At 41.0% G+C, this 21610-nt stretch overlaps 1 protein-coding gene and 1 long non-coding RNA gene across 2 annotated transcripts; one reads left to right on the forward strand and one right to left on the reverse strand.

The window, feature by feature from the left end:
* Window positions 1–6140: 6140 nt before the first annotated feature.
* Window positions 6141–14546, reverse strand: SRSF6 (serine and arginine rich splicing factor 6). Its single transcript, XM_075177611.1, has 6 exons — window positions 14379–14546; window positions 11355–11503; window positions 9529–9641; window positions 7948–8150; window positions 7465–7692; window positions 6141–7241 (listed from the first exon to the last, which is right to left on the reverse strand). The coding sequence occupies exons 1-6, from the start codon at window positions 14483–14485 to the stop codon at window positions 6566–6568; spliced, it is 1476 nt and encodes a 491-aa protein (XP_075033712.1). The 5' UTR covers window positions 14486–14546; the 3' UTR covers window positions 6141–6565.
* On the forward strand, window positions 14514–20825 carry LOC142094950 (uncharacterized). The gene is made up of 2 exons (XR_012677725.1): window positions 14514–14800; window positions 20584–20825. It is a non-coding gene; the product is annotated as an uncharacterized LOC142094950 (long non-coding RNA).
* Window positions 20826–21610: the final 785 nt, after the last annotated feature.

Genomic DNA, 21610 nt, shown 5'->3' on the forward strand with positions numbered 1-21610 from the left:
TCAGCTGGTAAAACAATTTCACATTAATGTGATAACCCATCTGCCTTCCCATGCTCTCTGCCCTTCTTGTACTGTATATTTATTCCCCCCCACTGGTCATCCACATAACAGATTTGGGATCTGTAATTCATGTACGCTTTGGCACAAACCAATATCATTGAACTATCATCAATGTCCAAGTCTTGCAACTTACTTCACGGACAAGATTGATAAGATCCAGCATGAAATGTCATCCTCTTCCCGACAAAAAATCTGCTCAATTCATTGCTTGCCAAGGGGAACAAGCCATGAGACACACAAATGACATACAATAACATGAATCAGAAGGGAATGATTATTATTATTAATTTTTATTTATAGGGCGCCACTAGGTGTCCATAGCGCCGTACAGGGACAAACGAGATTACAATACGAGGTGAGACAGCACAATACAGTAAACAATAATCACAGTAACTCAGTGAGCTCAAAGCACCGCTAGAGGGGCGGAGGAGGGGAGAGGAGAAGGTCCGCCAACGACGGAGTCCAAGAGGGAAGCACGGATGACAGGCAGACCCCTAGAGGGGAGAGGAGGGAGCGAGAGGGGACGCGGGAAAGAGGGTCCTCAAGGAGGAGGGCTAAGTAGCTGGAGAGCAGAGTTAACAGTGGTGAAGACAGGAGGAGAGAATACCCTGCTCAAAGGAGCGTACAATCTAAGGGGTGGGGTAGACAGAGACACGGGGGAGAGATGGAGGAAAGGAGGATAAGGGGGGAGGAAGAGGCAGAAGAAAAGGTAGGAAGTTAAGTGGGAGACTGGAAGGCTTTAAGAAAAAGGTGGGTTTTTAAAGCCCGTTTGAAACTGGACAGATTAGGGGGAAGTTCTGATGGAGGGAGGGAGCTTGTTCCAGTAGAGGGGGGCAGCACGGGCGAAGTCTTGGATACGCGCGTGGAAGGAGGTGATCAGGGGGGAAGAGAGGCGACGGTCATTGGCAGAGCGGAGAGGGCGGGATGGAGCATGAATAGAGAGGAGGGTGGAGATGTAGGGTGCAGTGGAGTTGGCGAGGGCCTTGTATGTAAGAGTGAGGAGCTTGAACAGGATTCTGTAGGGGAAGGGGAGCCAGTGAAGGGATTGGTAGAGGGGGGAGACAGAAGAGGAGCGGCGAGAAAGGAAGATGAGCCTAGCGGCTGCGTTAAGTACAGATCAAAGGGGAGCGAGACGAGAGTGGGGGAGGTTGCAGTAGTCCAAGCGGGAGATGATCAATGAGTGAATAAGACATTTGGTGGCATCTTGGGAGAGGAAGGGCCGGATGCGAGCGATGTTGCGCAGCTGGAAGCAGCAGGATTTAGCAAGAGAGAGAATGTGGGGGCCAAAGGAGAGAGGAGTCAAGGATGACACCGAGGCAGCGAAGTTGGGGGTCCTGTCTACATGAGCTTACAATCTGGGAGGAGTGGGAAACAATACATAAAGCAGGGGTATTACTATTGTTTTTTGAGAATGGGGTAAACTGCGGGTGGCCAGTAATAAAGTCGCCAAAGGTGACAAATTTCTGTCCAGCTAATGGTGGTTTAGTACAGTTGAAACTGCAGAAGGCAGACACAAAATATGAACCAGTCACTGCAGAAATCATAAACTAGAAAAAGCTAGTAGCAACCATAACAAGTGTAGATTCAGTAGAGGGAAGACAGGTTTTTTTGTTTTTGTGCTTCATAGACACTCTAATCTACTATCACCTTCTCTTCCTCCTAAACTCTCAATTTAACTCTAAAACCTCACAAATCACAACCCCTACTTCCTGTGCTCATCCCAGCTGTAACTAATGATATGTAGCTATATTCATCCATAAGCTGGTACTGAGGGTAGGGAGTCCTGGGGGTTTGTGATGGAGTATATCAGCAAAGAGAGCGATCATGAATTCTCAGGCCCCTCCTCCACACCTTTTAACAAACATAGCTGTTTGCAGGACCTTCTCCAAGAGTTCTATAACTAAAGCTAAGGGTGACAGGGTGCAACCCTTGTCCCATCCCATTGGAGAGAGCTCAGGTCAGATAAATAACCATTAACCAAGACACTGGCCCATGGAAAGTTATACAATGCGGACAAATCAGTCAAGAATTCAGCCGAGAAACCATATGCCTTCACAGAATGAAAAGGTCCAAGAAATCCAGTCAAATTCCTTCTTGGCACCTAGAGTCTGGGAGTCAACTATGGTTGATGATCTCAACCAGATCTATCACCCAACAAGTGTTATTCCTGGCCTGGGGTGAACCCACCTGGTCAGTGGGTCAGTTCTGGAAGGACACTTCAGGCGGGTGGCCAGGATCTAGGCATATAACCTGACATCTACATTAAGGAGGAAGAGGACAGTAATTTGCAGTTGCATGGGTCCTTCCTTTCCTGGTAGTGTGCGCTACAGAAGCTCTTCTGTGGGATTGAACCAAACAGGCTAGCCTTCGCTCACCATGTGCATCAAATTAGCCTTGGGTACATCATACCTGCCAACTCCCGGAAACTTGTTTCCGGGAGAGGGGACGTGACTGGACGACGGGGCGGGGCAAGGCCAATCGTGTCATTTTGCCCCCCCCACAAAACGTAGTTTGTCACAGGGGCGGTGCCAAAATGACATGATTGGCCTCGCCCCGACCCTTCCAAAATGACGCGATTCTCTGTGAAATCCGGGAGAAATGCCAGCTCTCGCGGGAGCCCAGGAGACTGATACAAATTTCAGGAGAGTTGGTTAAGTATTGGGTACATATGACCATGGCACTGGTTCACTTTTGATAAATACTGCACACTGGGAACACCCCGCGATAGCTGCCATCTTTGGAGATGTAATGCCCCGTCATCTAACCATAATTCAGCCCTTGTCAACATAGCATTAAGCAGTACATAGCTGCAGATTGTCCCAGGCAGGTCAATGTGACTACTCGGGACAGTTGGGAGTGTATTATATACATATGCAAGTAGCCCTATCCAATGCCATTTTCTTCACACCATACTCATTTATTCATTCTATACCATCCTTTCTGCTTCATTTACTTACACAGCCTTCTGTTTATTCTCCATGGAAGTCATGCTCTAGAACTTCCCTCTCCAACCTATATTTTCCCCCCCTGCTTAACTTTCTCCCTCACCAACTCTTACTTTTTCACTCTACTCCTTAGATAAGCAGGCAAAACAAAGGATGCGTCAGACTGGTCATGTGATTCCACATTACATTGCTGCTCCTCAGTGTCAGGAAGCCTGGCACAGACACCTGATTTCTAACAAATCAGAAAATAGTTTGCATCCTCATTTTGCTGAATTAGACCCAGCTTTATATCTTCATTTTGTTTCTTGCATGTTACATCTTTCATGTAACATGCAAGAAAGTAACATGCAATCATCAAGCTACATCCTAGTTTAAATACTTCTACATGAAGACCTGTCCCCTTTTAGAATATAGGTTTGAGAAATATACCTATAAATCTACACTTTGCATCTAGATCAAATTTCGTAAAGCAAAAGCAAGACTGTAGGACAAGGTGACATCTGTAAAAGGATCTGCTGGCATTTCACCTGAAATAGAATATTGTCCTTACAAGTCTTGCACAGAAGGGACAACCTCGCATTTTGAAATATGGCTAACACCCATGCCATTGTGTTTGATTGTAGCCAATGAATGGTACCCATCTTTTGTGTCTTACTGCCAGGTTTAATGTCAAGGAAAAAATATATGACAAACATTGTATAGCATTTCTGGAAAGAAGTCATCTCAAATTTAACAACTTTTTGTTTTTTAAACTCTAAAATACAAAGGAAGGTGGTTTAAGGAATTTTTAAATGTAGTGCTCTAGTTTTATCATGTGCTGGGCAGGTAGGTGGAAAGCCTTAAACGTCCAGTAGATGTATCACCTGCACGACGTCGCATAAATTCTGGTTTATATTTAACTATGAGTAACTATATAAATTGTGAGCATTAATTTGTAATGAACTAAATTTTCCCGGTAAAAAGCTGAGGCATAAAATATTAAAATTGAGGGTTAAAACATTTCTACAATCTTCAGTTTAGGGTAAAACTTAAATATTTACGTAATTTATTATATCACTTTAAACATTTAGTTTAATGGCTCTTTAAAGCCTGAATGACAAATGCTTATTTATGCTCATAAAGAATTTTAAATTGAAAGGCATTAGAAGCCATAATTTCAAAGTAGTTTTTAACCATTACTTTGAGACTAGCCACCAGTCACTACTAGGCAAGATTACTGAAATAGAATAGTTTGCATTAACTTATAAACCTTGTGAACACATGGGTAAACAATGTTACTTAGCCCTTCACTTCTGAAGTACAGCTCAATGCTAAACAGGTAAAATAATTTCCCCAACTTCATGTGAGAAACGCTCTGAAAATACAGCAAGCACCATGATCATTGATGTCCATTTACAGGCTGTGCCTGTACTAGAGAAGTCTCCTTGCTCTGTAACAGTCTAAGGGGCGTATTCAATTGTCAGCGTTAACGCTGCAAAACGAGCGCTCGAAAAATCTTACCGTTAATACGGTAATTACTTGCAGAATTTCAGCTGAAATTCCACGAGTAAACTACCGTATTAACGGTTTTCGCGCGCAATATTACCGTATAAACGGTAATATTTTTCGAGCGCTCGTTTTGCAGCGTTAACGCTGACAACTGAATACGCCCCCAAGAGTTCTGAAATTGCTTATTTATCACCAATTACCATGAAGCTTTTTTCACACTTCTTGGCTGGTCATATTCCAACATTAATATCAGTAATTTGTGCAATACCCCCCATTTTTCCCCCCATAAAATACGATTAATATGGTTTTAATTCCTATCACTTTTAGTGGGCTCTCCCCATTCCCTGGCTCTTCATTCTTGTTCTGTAAGTAGTGTGCAGAAGACATGGGGCAATCATAAAGCCCCATCACCTCTTGACCACAGACAGGAAATAGCTGTGGGGTACAGGCAAGTAAAAATCGAACATGTTTGAAGCCCCTGTGTGCCAAGAACGAGTCTCATTTGTCTTTAGTGCTGAAGGGGCTAACCACGTTCTTAGGCTTTATGACCGTTCATTGCACTAATCAAGATGCTATGTGCAGCAAATGTGCTTGGTTAAGGAAAAAGTAATACCTCACCAACTGTAAAATGTTGCATAAAACATCCTTCTAATCTGAAAACGTGCAATTTTAAAAGAAATCTATGATCTAAAACGGCAGTATATTAAGAAAAAACTGGCATGACATGTACACCGAAATTAAACTACAGCACCATTTGACACCTTAAAACTGTAAACACATGCAATTGATACACTTATTAGGAAGCAATATTTATTAGGTCCAATAAACAAGTGTTGTAAAGCAAATACCATATAAAGTGTTGAATTCAGCAGTTTAACTGTGCAGCATGGGTGTAAGGTTGCTTTTTTTAGCCATTGAACATATATGAAATACACAGCCTGCAGCACAGACCACCATCTACACATCCACCATACTTACATGTCTATTTAATCCATGCAAGGCTTCATGTGATTGACAGCAGCAAGTCTCACTCGTCACCTTCAACCACGTTGGTTAAATTAAGAAGCAAGATCTCTTTAGCGGCCAGATTTACTAAATATGGCAAACAAGGAAGGAAGCCTTATTTACACTGAGCATTTTTTACGCATGGAGGGACAAAAGTAATATTTTATTTGGAGAAAACTCAAAAATAAATGATTAGTTTTAATTTAGGGAAACATGTTCTATCCGCCTGTCAAGTTTGCAACATCTTTGTATTTATTGTTACCATGTTGTGTAATCAAGTCTACATGGTAAAAACAATCACCCTTCAGACATAGTTAGGAAAAAAAAAAAACATTTCAGTCACACAGTGCACAGGATTAAGCCACAAGACAATCACAAAAAGGCAAAGCAAGTCAAAATCAAACCACTTATAATAGGAAGATTCAAATAAGCACTGCAGAAGGAGCAGGACATATTGGTCAAAAACTTTATATTGGAACATACATCAACCACTGCAGAGTTAATTTCTTTGCTAGAGATTCAATATTGCAATTTTTAACAACACTAAGCCAACCGTGCACAGTGGAAAAAGAAAAAAAAAACAACTACTATTTGCTATGCAAAATGTACATAAAGAACATCCTATAAAGGAAAAGTCACTCCTTCAAGACAATACAAATCTTTATTTACAATGTCGACAGCTAGCGACTGAAATGGGATCAACATTTCATTTTCATCAAGCACAGTAGAGTTTAATACTTTACACCATCCAATTCATTGAAAGGTGTACCATTTACCCCATCATAATGGTTTGAATTCATTTATGCACTATATAAATCAACTGTATTGGGTATAATTGAAGGGGAAAAAACCCTCAAAACTTAAAAGAAATAACATGCATTAGTTTTAAAAAGTTATTGCCTATGAGTATTTACACAACTGAAACCATTTTGCTAGGATAAATGGCATAGAAAAAACAAAACAAAACTCATGCCTGCACTGAAACATACAAGGCTTTTACCTATGGGTATTGACTTGAGGTTGCTCAGTTCTAACACTGGGCATATTAATCTACTTCACAATGAAAACTACTCTGGGGAGCTAGAACGTGACCTGGAGCTGGCAGCTGAGGAAGGCTGGGGAGGAGGAGACGCTGACCCCTCATAGCTGACAGATGGTGGAAGAGGAGATTTAGAACGAGATCTAGCATCCTCTTTCCCATTTTCCCTTGGCGAAAGAGATCTGGAGCGGCTGCGGGAAGATCTTTCCGGTTTAACGTTTGAGCGACTTCTTGAACGATCCCTTCTGCTTCTGGATCGACTACGGGAGCGGTCACGAGTCTCCTTTGACCGACTTCGGGATCTCTCCCTGGAAGCTTCTCGGGCCCCCTTTGACTGACTGCGGGATCTCTCTCGGGACCGCTCCCTTTTTTCCTTAGATTGTTCTCGTTTTCCTTTAGAGTGGCTTCGAGAACGTTCCCTTTTCCCTTTGGAGCGGCTCCTAGAACGCTCTCTCTTTCCTTTGGAACGGCTGCTAGACCTTTCACGCTTTACTTTGGTCCGACTGCTGGACCGCTCACGTCTCGACTTAGTGCGACTATTAGAGCGGTCTCGTTTCTCTTTAGAGTGGCTCCGGGACCTCTTTCTCTTTCCTTTGGACCGGCTGCGAGACCGTGAGCCACGATCTGATTTAGGTTTACTTTTTGAACGAGACTTTCTCTGCTTTGATGGCGAGTGTTCTTTGCTGATGGACCGAGATTTGGATCTACAATAATATACAACATACGTAAGGTAATGCAAACATGGCAAGAATTGTAGTCTTGAAGAACACACCAGTATTTCACATTTTAATTAATGGTGAAGGACTGGTGCATTCATTAGCTGTCACAGCTGAACAAAGCTTTCAAAAATCTTGACCACCATAAAAATCTTATAAGTCCTCAATTAATTTTATCTTGCGACATAAATGTGTAAAGTCAGGAACTTACCTGGATTGACTCTTAGCAACTGAATGTGAACGGCTCCGTTTTGGAGAACGAGAGCGGCTGCCCTTAGCAGGAGATGGAGAATGACTTTTAGCTGGAGAATGGGACCTGCTCTTTGCCAGTGAACGAGACCTGCTCCGTTTAGCTGGCGAGCGAGAACGGCTTCTGGATCTACTGTGACTACTATGTCTGCTCCTGCTGCGTGATCTCTTCCTGCTTCTGGATCGTGACCTAAAAAGAGAACAAGACATTTAAAAAAACCATAAAAAGAACTGACCTCCAAAAAAGATGGATTACAACATTAGTTGTTACCCCCTATATATCCCATTTATGTTGAGATACCAAGGGAACAAGATGGGGCCTCAAATAAGAAATGAGGCTACTTATAGCCTGAATAAATAGAGCACTACATAAAAGGTTCCTAATTTTTCTTCTAAAAATCAGCTTTGATTCGCTTCACAACTGCATCTGGTCTTCAGTATTTACCTGGACCGGCTGCCAGAATAAGATCTCCTTTGGCGTGTTTTACTTTCTACCAGGCGAATTTTTCTGCCGTTTATCTCTGTGCCATCCAACTTTTCCAAGGCTCTCCGCATGTCAGAGTGAGACCTGAACTCTATCACTCCCTCATTGGTACGCTCCTTGTGCGCATCTGCATAAGTAACCTCACCCGCTTGCCTCATGAAATCCTAAAGCAAGACACAGGTTCAAGGAGAAACATGAAATGCAGTACTGTTAATCATGGAAAAATATTACAGGATGAAAGGGTTAATTACATAAATTTTACACTTGCATTCGTTATTATCTAATTGAAAGGAAGGATATGCCTTTAAAAGTAATAGTACAAAATACCATTTATAAAAAAATTCTGCATAATGACACAAATATAAGAGCCCTACTTCTAATAGCTTAAGAGAAAACTACTTTGTTGAAGCTTTTTTGACTCCAAAGACATACATTAATAGAGAAATGGGGGTGGACAGGAGTTCACGGCTGTGGAGTCAGTACGCCAAACCTTTGACTCTGACCACTATTTTAGCGCTGACAAACTCCTTCATAAATGGCAAATGTAAATACCAAATTTACTGTAGTAAAATGGTATTCACACACCATACTACTACACTACATTGATTAATTGAACATAAAATATACTTTATTAAAATTTCTAAAGAAAAAAACGGTGCTAAGTTTTTAAGTAATGCTATGCATTTACTAACTGAAAAATGGTTTTAACATAAACATAGCATATACCTTAAAACTAAGTATAGAAAAATGCAAGTCTATCAGAACAGGATCATTTACAAGCTGTCCTCTGGTTACAAACATTTTATAATTACATGACCAACTGCTTTCCTATAAATATATTTAACTACTATTCTACTGTGTATGGTAAATCAAATGGGAAATGAAAACATTACAGAAAATAGGATATATCTTTAAACATATAAATAGGACTAGAAAACCACAAAATATCTTTACTTGAACAAAAAAAATTGAACACAAAAAGAATGCTGCAAGACGTATATATACACAATACTGTTATTCAGTGCACACTTAATATTTTTCATAAATCTATGAGGAAATTGACCCCAGTAACTCAGACCAACAACAGGAATCCACAAAACATTTCAGGTCACTTTTTGGAACACAAGTGTACTCTGAAAAATACTTTATTTAATCTTATATGTCATCTTGTTACATGTACATTATTGCTTAAAAATGCGATCTTGAAATAAACTTAAAATTATTAGTATTAAATCTTCTACACCGACTTACTGAAACTGAGGAAGCCATCTCAAGGACAAGAACTGTTTTACAGCTCCAAAAAAAAGCAGCATGTTTATATATTTAGATTATGCTTGTATATAATAAAATGATTTTGATAATTTACAAAATTGAAACCGGATGGAAGACAGTAATCAATTTTGTAAGAAAGAAAAAAAAAAAACAAACAAGAATTTTAAGTTTATGTTAAGGTAACTACAGTACTCTGCAATAGAAAGGTAATCATATAAACTGGACATTGCAATGTCTTCTGAAAGATAATCCAGGTAAAGTAATACCAACCTTAAGGTCCTGCCAGCTGCAGCGACTGGAGAGGTTCTCCACAATAAGCCGGAACTCTGTACGCACAGGGGGGCCATATTTATCTCTGCCAGATCTTTGGCTCCTGTAGCCACCTTTATTGCACATAGAAAACAAGATCAATGTTCATCGCAAAACCACAAGTCATTATCTAAAATGTTATGGGAGGGCTTTAAATAAAACTAGGATGACATTCTTTACATAAAACCTCCTTTGAAGCCGTGATTCTGGCCACTGATAAGCAGCAGGGATGCTGTGTTACTCACTCCATTCTGCTGTGTTAAGAATGGGCCTGTTTAGGGAGTGTACTCATCCAACCTTATCAACAGGACATCACAAAGCTTACAGGATTTATGACATTACAAGGTTTAACTCATTTACATGCATTTCTACAAAGCATTTTACAAGAGATGCCAGTCACTTTATTTACATTATGGCAGGAGGTATAAGAAAAGTGGTACTTTGAAGCACACGCAAGGGGAGTCCTCTATTCCAGATTAAAGCCGATTTGGTCTAACCCTTTTAATCCTCACCATCACCCTGCGTCTAATGGCAATAGGCTGCTGTCGTCATGGCTTCCGGTAAGGTCAGCCAAAGGGTCATAGGGCAAGGGTCACACAATGTTTGGAAAGGCCAACCAGGAAAGGCAGTCATCTTAAGCCTCAATGGTCTCAGCCCCCACTGGTCTCTTTCAAATTGAAACATCAAGGACGGTTAAAAAAGGATTTTGGAATTCGACATGCAAAAAGGTTAAGAATATACAAGTTAAACATGACAATAATACCACCCACTTGTAAAAACCCTTGCTCCCCTATTAGAACTAAAGCCTTCCCCTTCCACACACCAGATTTCCCAGATCAACCACTGTAAAGACCTAAAAATGTAACCCTTCGTGCTGCCAGAAGTATCAAATATTACCACAAGGTTTAACTGAGTGCAATACACCAGCTGACCATTAATAAACTTGCAAAAGGTGCACTGTCATAATAGAGGAATGTCTAAAAGCAATAGAGCAGAAGTGGTAACATTTAGATAGAAACTTGGCCTGTCTAAACAGCTACCACTGCTACACAAAGGGGTCTTACATTAAAATGGTCTGTACAGTCTACCTATGCACACCCAATTTGTTGCCTTTGCTGTGCAATAAGATACAAAATCATTGTATAGCAGAAGGAGTTTAAACTGCACAATGGCTAGCACAAAATAAAGACAGATTGACATAAGTGTCATTCAAGAGTAGGAGCACCCTCCACCCAGTTAACATACGACAATGGCAGTCAAGCATCGCATCAGCATGTTTTGAAATATGATGCATTAAAGTATGGAAAGCCAGTAAAAACTTTAAAATACTCTTCTTGAACATTCTCCTTCCAACAAAAGAAAAAATGTATTCCATCAATAGTATTCAATGTCAAACTCAAAGCAACAGCTCAAAACTTAGTTCCGTCAACTCTGGCACACCGCTACCATCTACAGCAAGTCTGTAAAGATGCCACACAGACAATTTAAAGCATTAAAAGGATACTTGAATTGTATAACTTTAGTGCAATGTTGCATATAAAATTTACTAGAACAGCTAGCAGTATTTTAGCATGTACATAACTTCATTAATAGTAGCCATTTAATAGATGGACTATTTTAGCTATTGAGAGGGGCTGTAGGCCTATTTACACAAGCTGGAACAAAGTTATGAGCTGTTTCTTAACTGTGGCAAGTCCAAGGCAAAAAGTCAGACTTTATGCAATACACCTGACAACAAGTACTCCTAGAACTCCCCAAAAGCTGCAGCCAAAATAGGCAATGCTTACTGCGACTTCCAAAGCTGTATCCATCCCTGTCCCGTCGTGGTCCTCGGGCGAGCTCAACAATCACACGTTCTCCACACAAGTCTTTCCCATTCAACTCGTATACTGCATCATCAGCATCACGCGAGTCCTCAAACTCCACAAACCCGTACCTATAAAGATAAAGAAACAAAAACTTTAAAACTCATGGCACAATCGTTCCAAGAAATTAACAAAAAATATATAAGCCAAAATATGGTGCCATAACTCATTAGGCTATTGATAATTAATTACCACGAGTAAAGATACACGAGGTCATTGCATGAATTACACTTCAACACAAAGGCAAATTAAGTCAACTAATAACTGAAAATGAACCTATGATCAATGTTATACTGCCCATACACATGGATACCAAATTCACAGTAACTCCAGAAAGAACAATAATGATGCCATTATTTCATTTCATGTATCCATTACATACTATGGAACAGATAGCAGATTCTGCCACTGTCTAGTGCTTGTTGTGCTCTAAATGACAGCGTTAAGATTTTGGAAGGTGATATTGCAATATATACAATTACAAGACATAAAATTTAAATCCAATTTCTGAAATGTTCTTTAAAACTGATCCCAGCTTTGCTACTTGTTAACCCCTGTTTTTGTAGCAGTAAACATTTGAATTGTCATTATGCCAGTCTAATACATACAGACCCCTCAAAACGTTCTACTGAATTTCTGCATATTGAGATCTTCTCTGTGAAGGAACATACCAAAGGGGCCTTTTTATTAATCATTTTCCTGGAAAATTCCCTTGCCGCTTTCGGGTAATAGATAAAAATCTAAATATCCTGTAAATGTATTAATACATCACGGCAGATCTCTCCTGCTTTACATTTCTTTTTACTGCAACAACTAATGAAAATGCATTTACACATACTGTAATGTACACCAGCTAGGTGTGGCATACATTACTGTGTGTAATTTTTCAGGTCTGCTCTATGGGGAGAGCATTACGGTTAGAGGGATCCGTTGCCACATCTTACTGCTCCCCCTTCCAGTCACTATGACAAAGGTGGTCACTTGGCAATAGTGACCATAGAAAATATATGAGGGGTCTTCCCAGGAACAGCAGTTTTTTCTGACTGCTTTCCCTGAAGTTTTTTTAATAAACAAAAACTATTAATCCTTATCTTTGCTATAAGGAGTGATCATTTTAAAAAACATTGACATTAATAAATAGTGGGTCCAAGAGGGGTATGCATTTTTAAAAGGACATTAATAAATTTCATAAACCACTATCATCCTTCAATGTACTTGTCACTTTAATCAACTCATTGCATTTAAGGCAAGTGACTGCAAACTCTTAAACTGGCATGGAGCAAGGCAAACAAAAAAAACTAAAAGGGAGTTCTAAATCAACGTTCAGTTAGTGTATTGCAAATGGGGTGCACTGTTCCCATTACACCATAGCAATTCCACTGCCAAAATGGTGCATCGTAGAATCAATCTTTGAAGGGGTAAGATTCCCAATTCATCCTAATGATACACTGGCTGAGCAAAACATCACTGTAGAACACTGCCAGAAAATAATGGCTCACTAAAGTGCCTGCCCAGGTTGATAGTAGAAGATAAGTTTATCTACTTCACATTTTTAACCCGTTGTGTGTTTCGGTTTAGCACATTTCTTGGTGACAAATAGTAACATTAAGTTACTTGTCTTCACGCCACTCAGTAACTATTTGTTTTGAGGAGTTAATCACTGCCTAAAAAACAGCTACCTACTACTTCTCTATGACTTCTATCATGACAAGATCACCAGAAAGAAAATGCATTTGCAAAGCTTTCCTTAAAATGTGAAAATGTAAATATTGTCTACAAAAAGACTTTGTACATGTGACTTCCATTCTAGAACCTGCACATAGTGAAATCCCAGCTAGGAGCAGCAGATTCTAGAGCAGTGTTGGCTAACCTGTGACAATCCAGGTGTCGTGAAACTACAAGTCCCAGCATACCCTTCCAGCAATAAGCTGCTATATATTGGCAATGCATGCTGGGACTTGTAGTTTCACAACACCTGGAGTGTCACAGGTTAGCCAACACTGATCTAGAGCAAAGACAATTACAAACTGGGGTCCCCTTATGCCACTGTAAAATTAAAATTCAAAGAGGATAGAGAAAACAATGACAAACAGATAGAAAAAATGATAGTAATTAACACACCCCTTGGGGACCCAAGCTCATACTGATCCAAATGATTAACTCAGACTGGTGTACTGCAGTTTTAAATCTACCTCAAACACTAGAAGGTAAAAAATAGAAAACCAATCAGTAACTAGTTAACACGTGGAGATGCAGAGGGGCAAAGTATAAATTCTCAGGCACTTTGAATAAATGTACATTACTCAAGTATATGCAATTTAAAGGGTTAAACTTTAGAATATGGTAAACAAAAACATGTGAAAATGGTTTAGAATAGCTGAAAACAAATGAAACTTGACATTACTAATGTAAGCTTTGCAGATCATTAATTGGATTAATTCCAAATATCTTTCTCTACAGGGGACAACACAGATGTGAGATCTTCATCAATGGCCAAAGCTACAAGCTATCCCACATGGTACGTGGAGTGGGTGTATATGTGTGTGATAGAGAGAGATAGAGATAGATATATATATATATATCTATCTATCTATCTATCTATCTCAGAGGGACACCAGGGCTGGTATAACAATGAGGGCCCCGCTGGCACAGAGGACCCAGACGTTATCTATGTAGACACCTTGTCCCCCCCCGGCCCCCATCAGCACACACTGCGCAGTATGGAGAGTGACGACACGGGGCAGTTTGGCCGCCACCATTTTGAATCAGATCCCTCGCCACACACTACACCCCCCTCTTCTCCATACTCAGGCAGCACCATCTCTCTCATCCACCAGTAACATCCCGCTGCCGCTAATCCACCGGCCAGGAATCTTCCCCCCCATTTACCGGACAAGGCCGAGACCCCCCCCCCCCATACCGAGCTGTAGTCCCCTCCGCTCTTACCCGTTCTTCAGATCCACCTCTAGCAGCTTCCCATAGCCTCCGAAGAACCTCTGGATGTCTTTCTCCCGGACATGGTAGCTGAGTCTCCCGATGTACACACGCGGCATGTCGCTGGCAGGCAGAGAAGATGGCGGCCTCAGCTCCGCAGCACAATGACGCCACAAAGGCGGGAGGGAAGAGGTTTAATAAACTGCGGGGCGTGTCCTGGCGAACAACGGTGCACGCATGCGCAACAACTGCGGGGCGTGTCTTGGCGGACAACGTGTGCACGCATGCGCAACACCACCAAGGAGAAGGGGGGAGAAAGTGGGGTATGTCTCCATGTCTGTCCTCTGTACCCCTCTGTGACCACCAGTGTGGCTGCTACCTACATACTACCAGGTCGTGTTGTGTAGTGTGCCCGGCCTTATGGCTAAGTGCAGGTGTGTAGTTAGGGTGTTACTATAGTCCTCTTGTATCCCCCACATAGCTGTAGTTAGGGTGTTACAATAGTCCTCTTTTATCCCCCACATAGCTGGCAAATGCATGGTTGCCAGCTGTTACTACAGTAACATACATCTCTTTCTGTATATTGGATGTCGTGTCTACCAACTGTTCTTATTTTTAAGGCTTTATAATTTAATACTTCTTGAAGAGGAAGACTTAAATTATAAATAAAAGCTCATTATATTCAGTTAACATGACATCATTGCAATTGTAGTGGCCCAATGTCTCCCCTAGTCCCCCATGATGTGTTTACAAGGAGGCTGAAGTTGGCTTCTTTTTTGGCCAGCTTCAAATTCACTTATTATTCATCATCATCATCATCATCATCATCATTATCTATTTATATAGTGCTACTAATTCCACAGCGCTGTACAGAGAACTCGCATCAGTCCCTACCCCATTGGAGCTTACAGTCTATATTCCCTAACACACACACAAACTCCACACATATAAGGCCATGGTCTGGAATTGAACTCATGACCCCAGTGCTGCCCCCATGCACCATACTCCAGCTTCCTATTCAGAAAAGCTTATTTTTAAAGGATTAAATCAAGGTGTATCACTGATTTCACATCAGATTAACACTAAAGGGTGTCTCTTATGCAAACTGCAATGGTATGTAGCTTGACCCAACAAGGTTTTGGGCATGAAAAGTCATCATATTTTATCATTTTGAATAAGTAGCTATAGTTTTACAAGGGTTAAATGCTTTTGGACCATCAATTTGATAGTGGGAATCAACACAGGGTGGTCAGTTACATATAAAACACCTGTCTTTTGCCTGACCCAACACTTTTCAAAATGTGGCAAAATGGGCACAGCATTTTGATCATTTTGAATAAGTAGCTGCAGTTTTGCAAGGGTTAAATGCCGTTGGGCCACCAATTTGATAGTGGGAATCAACACAGAGTGGTCAGTTACATTTAAAACACTTCTCTTTTGCCTGGGCCAACACTTTTTTGGGCATGTAATCAGGTGGCACGAATAAGAAGTGAATAAGAAGCTGTCCGAATAAAGAGCTAACTTCAGCCTCATGTGCTTACATCCATTGATTTGACACAACAGTCCTCGGAACATGTTGTGATATATTGGAAACTATGGAAATATTCCTGATTCTCGGACACAGTTTTTAACAAGGGTTCCTGAAAATAACCCTATTAACCCTATTAACCCTATTGAAACTGCATCATTTTGGACCTGCAATGCTTCTTCATAATAAACAAAGGTGGGGTCCGCGCTCCTAGACCTGTAGGTAAGCAGCCAATGGGATATGGATGGGGCTAGTCCTAATCCCCAGAAATTTCTAATAGTAATAGATAGATACCCAGGCGCTGGTGTGATAAAGGGATATAAATTGCATAAGTGTAAGCCGTTCACTTTATCACACCAGCGCCTGGGTATCTATCTATTACTAATGCTTCTTCATAGTCCATAATTGCTAATTTACAGGGACAGTTGTAGGTTTTAAAGATTACACACTACTCATTAACGCAAAAAAAGGAGTAAATTTGATCACAGACAAACCATGTTAGAATGCAAGGGGTACAAATGAGTTCATTGTTTTGCATGTATAGAAAATATTGCCTACTTTTTCATGTAGTACACAAATACTTGATAACTTTATTTTTACATTGAAATTTAAATTTGATCTAGGACACGCCCTACCCCAACTATAACTCTGTCCCCACATTTTAAATTTACCTCCCCCTCCAATGCAACATGGTTTTGCCAAGGTGCAAGGTTATTCCTTTTTTTTGCTTTGCTCTCCTTAATGACTCAGGCCCTAGCAATGTTCTTATTTTCCACTATTGAAGAAATGCATAATAAATTGCATTTTATTTCTGCATGATACATGTAATTCATAGACCTTATAGGTTAATATTTATTATAGAGGAGTATTTAAAGTTCAAAAAAGTGCATCATAATCAAGTTTTGTAAACATGACAAAAATTGGAAGTGTTTGTAGTTATGCACCCAGGCAGTTTTTCATGTTATGTGCTTAGATACAGTGTAGGACTGGAACATAAAGGGTCCACCAGGGGAATGCAGTGGTAGGGGCCTTCTTCATTGGGGTGTGGCCAACTGGAGGCAGGTGTGGTCAGCCAATGGAGAACAATGTATAGCACCATAGTGTGGTCCATAAAGAAAAAGTGGACATTACAAATAAGGCCAATTTCACATGTGTCATGTAAAAGAACTAGAGATGAAACTCCACTACACTTGGCTTTTTTAACTGGGTCACAGCAATCTTTGTCACTGATTTCATTGTCATTGTAAAATCAGAACTGTATAGCAGAATGCAGAGCTACTGAGAGTGAAGATGTGAGGGGGCTGTCACTCCTGCGCCTGTCATTGTCCCTCCTACTTGCTTATTCTCAAGTGCCTGCCCAAAGATGACTCATTATCTCAAGCCTTTACCATGGGAACATGTAAAGATTAAAACCTTCTACATTTTTCTTTCAGGTTTTCTTTTTACTTTGGATAACAACTATTCCTTTATATTTCAAAGTGAATTTCAGTTTATACCTGTCCCAATTTTGCACCCTAGGCTGCATCCTAGTCAACCTGTTGGATAATCAGGCCCTGCAAGAACCTCCCACCCCTAATAATAATATATATAGTATTTAGGAATAGGACTTTCATTTCTTTTAGATTTGTGCTCTGGCTTATGGCAGACACCCCCCCCCCTCCCCATACTAGTATACATAATGTTTTCTAGCAGGGCGTTTTTTTGTGTTCATTTGCTGACTTATGACAACCCCCCCCCCCCCATAACAGTGTACACAATGTTTTCTAGTAGGGTTTTTTTTTTATTATTTATGCACTGGCTGTGTTAGCTTTTTATTGTGTCAGAACCCCCCACCCCCCATTAACAGTATATAGTCTGTTATGTTTACTTATAGTGTACTTTTAGTGCTTCTTTATGTCAGAACCCCCCTTCCCCCATTAACAGTATAGTGTGTTATGTTTACTAGTAGTGCTTCTTTATGTCAGACCCCCCCTCCCATTAACATTATAGTGTGTTATGTTTACTAGTAGTGTACTGGTAGTACTTCTTTATGTCAGACCCTTCTTTCCCCATTAACTATAGTGTGTTATGTTTACTAGTAGTGCTTCTTTATGTCAGCCCCCCCTCCCCCCATTAACAATTGATACTAATTAGCTTCCCCCACCTCCAAAGATAAGATAGCAGTCAGCCCCTCCTAAAATTAACCCCTTACACTACTTTGTGATATCACAGGGTCCCCAGCTGTTCCATGCTTCCTGTAGAGGAAGGAGGGGGAGAATGAATGCAGCTCCAGTCCCCTCACCTGTATCCTGTACACCACCTGATCTTTACCCATAACCCACCCGGCTTCACTTTAAGGACAATGAATGACAACCTCACTGCCACATCATCAACATACAATACACAATATACATGTTTACAATGAGCTCCAATGTCCTCAACAATATTCTGTTGAGCTGGGGAACAAGAGCAAGGGCTATAAAAAGTACATGCTATAATCCACATTATGTGAGAAACGAGAAACAGGATGGTTAGTGTTATCACAATCGTTTCGTCACATAATGCCTGGTGAATATGGCTATGGGGTTTGTCTTATGACAGCCCTGGAGGATATCAGGGCAACTTTTGTTATTAGAGGTCGGTGTTGTCCATAGTCAGTTGACAAGACAGAAGCACAGTGATTTCATAATACTGTACATTCTGAAAACACCATAACCGTCAAGAGTAATAATCATGCCACATGCTTATATTCGGTTAAGAACGGCAAATCATAAATTACTGACATCTATCCATATTATGTCAGCTAATACATGTATTCAGGGTCAGATTGGGAATTTAAAGTGGCCCTGGAAAAAATTCTTGACGTGGACTCATGTGGGTTGGGCCAACACAAAAGTAGGTGGGATTTTGAACTACTGGAATGTGGTTGTAACATTTTGGAAAACCTGGATGTGATGACTTAAGACACAGTGGGTCATCTCTAAGGCAATGCAGTGGAAAAGCTGCCAGTCCTGTGCTATAAAAATACATGAAACCTTTTACATGATCTGCAACTTTTTTATGAAATCAATGCAAGAACCACTAAAGTATCACCAGAGCTGGAATAAGGCACTTAAGACAGGGGTGTTATCATTTTAGATAAGTTTTAGACAAATACACATGCAAAACTGTGTGCACTACTGTCAGGTGCATGCAGCTCTGCCTTCACAAGCAGTACAGTGTGAAGCGGGACATACCTCCCAACTGTCCTTGCAGTCGGACCAAATCCTGACTAAGCAAGACAGTCACCAAAAATTTAGGACTGACCCACCAGATTCAGGACTTTTGGCAGACTCTCCCGCTCTCTCCTACCTGTTCTTGTCACTTTCACCACTTGTGGCTGCTGGTGTCTTTAGATCAGTAGCTGCTTGTCTGGATCCTGGAATGTTTTGAATGTTTCCAAATAGGAAAAAAAAATAGGTGCATGAAATTTAGAGAATTTCAACCAGCCTCGGCATTAAATCAATAGCACCCACATTTAATAATTAGGCCTCTCTTCAGCCCCAACATTAAAATAATAGTATACACATTTAATAAATAGACATTTCCCTCCGACCAACCCCAACATTAAAGTAATAGTGTTCCCATTTAATAAATAAATCTATTACCTACCTTCCAACTAGCCCCAGTAATAAATTAATAGCATTTGAGTTTGATATAACCATTTCCTAGAACCACCCCCAGAATTAAATAATTAATATTTGCATTTAATAAATAGCACTCCTCCCCCAACTCTGCCCCACATTCAATTAATAGCCCCAAACTACCCCAACATTGAATTAAATAGACCCATTAATAAATTAAATTGCTCCACCATCACCCCACAAATAAAAAAGCACATATAAAATAATTAGCCCCTACCACTCCACCGTTAAATTAATAGCCTAGCTCCCACCGATGTGCTATTAAGATAGCCTCCCCTCCCTTCCCTCCTATCACACAATATAGTAGGACCCTCTCCCTATAGTTTGATATAGGCAGCCCCCCTCCATATAGCCTAATAGGTTCAGCCCCCCACTCCCTATAGCTTAATAGGTGCAGCCCCCCTCTATTTATAGCTTAGTAGGTGCAGTCCCCACTCTATTTATAGCTTAATAGGTGCAGCCCCTATCCCTATAGCTTAAAAGGTGCAGCCCCCCTCCCTATGGCTTAATAGGTGTAGCTCACCCCTCCTTATAGCTTCATAGGTGCAGCCCCCCCCCTCCTTATAGATTAATAGGTACAGCCCCTCCTCCCAATAGCTTAATAGGTTCAGCCCCCTAACTTACCTTTATTAGTGCTGGACGGCATTGCTCCTTGCTCCTCAGATCAGCAGACAGGAAGGGAAGACTTCCTGCTTCCTGTCTGCTGCATAGTATTGTGGGACCCCCATACAGCAACAGGCAGCCTAGCGATTGGCTGCCTGTTGCTGTTCAATGACCACCAATGATTTTTATGCTTTGGTGTGTTTAAGCATTTTTTCCCATATGTGTTGAATTATTTCTCCTGTCTTAGAGATCTCGGTGCACTCCTGACTGAAAATGTCGGGCATGATGACTTAATGCCCAACATTCAGTGCACATAAATAGCTGCTGATGATGATGATGAGCGCAGCAGGGAGGAGGGGAAGAGGGAGGGAGCCAGATCGCCACCGCAAACAGATAAGATTTTTATTTTTTCCCTTTCTTCCAGGCCCCGCCTATGGTGTCCCCAATGCCCGTGGGGCCCCCGGGTAATTGTCCAGCGTGCCCTTTCGGAAAGACTGCCCTGTGTCTGTCCCCGCAGCAGCAGACCTGTGAATCGAGGGCTGTGGTGCAGTTTTCTCCCTTTTGGGCTGCTTATTCAGTCTTGCCATTAGCATATGTTTGTCTAAGAAATTAAGTCATACATGTAGAACATACAGTGAAACTTTCATTAAATCAATTATTGTTGCATTGATTGCTTCATCTGTTCCTCAGACAACTTTGGTAATGCTGCAGCTAATATATGCAGTTGAGCAGTGACCCTCAGGGATGTGTGCATTTATTATTTAGAAAAAAACATTCTTGTTTGGTGTCTGTAGATGAACTTCATCCCCAAGATGGGAACAATACCTTCAAATATGTGCCTTATCAATTTGTGATGGTGCTTTCTGTACCTACCATGGTGACTATGGATAACAGGGAATCAAGATTACATTTTGGAGAATGAGTCTGAGAAACGGCTACCACATCCAAGGAAGGCAGCAGATGTATAAATTACCCACTTCCCCAAACTACAGAAGCTCAGACAAGTAACCAGGGAGTTGGTAATAAAGGCAGAAATCCAGCATTTGGTTGGAAGACATTAGCAGTTTAGTAGACCAAATTGTTGAGCCTGATGTCCCAAGTAAGAAACCACATTGGATCCTTTATAGCCTAATTTCTCACAAAATCTATTTTATATTTTCTAGTGTGAGGCTGCGAATTCCCCCGATATCCATACTGTGATATTAATCTACGGAACCAAGTTAAGGTTCAGTGGAAAGAAAGTTATGGTCTGAGGCCTAGCTACTAACCAGGCGTGAATGACCTGCAGCCTCTCCTTCCCTATCCCCCAGGAGAGACTTGCATATAAGACTCACGCATAATTAGAGCATATCACGCATATCAGAGCTGCTGCAGACCGGGTCCGCATGCCAGGGACTCACCCGGGATCGCCTGTACTTAACCGGGCGGCACACAAATTACCACTACACTGG

This window comes from Mixophyes fleayi, chromosome 6 (assembly GCF_038048845.1).
Source record: "Mixophyes fleayi isolate aMixFle1 chromosome 6, aMixFle1.hap1, whole genome shotgun sequence".
Taxonomy (NCBI): Eukaryota; Metazoa; Chordata; class Amphibia; order Anura; family Limnodynastidae; genus Mixophyes; species Mixophyes fleayi.

What these genes read in the sequence shown, in the direction of transcription:
- SRSF6 (XM_075177611.1), bottom strand. Translation starts at nt 14,485, where the DNA reads ATGCCGCGTGTGTACATCGGGAGACTCAGCTACCATGTCCGGGAGAAA. An exon ending in GAGGTGGATCTGAAGAACGG is followed by an intron (nt 11,504 to 14,378) that starts GTAAGAGCGGAG and finishes TTATCTTTATAG; the next exon opens with GTACGGGTTTGTGGAGTTTG. An exon ending in ATACAGCTTTGGAAGTCGCA is followed by an intron (nt 9,642 to 11,354) that starts GTAAGCATTGCC and finishes TGTGCAATAAAG; the next exon opens with GTGGCTACAGGAGCCAAAGA.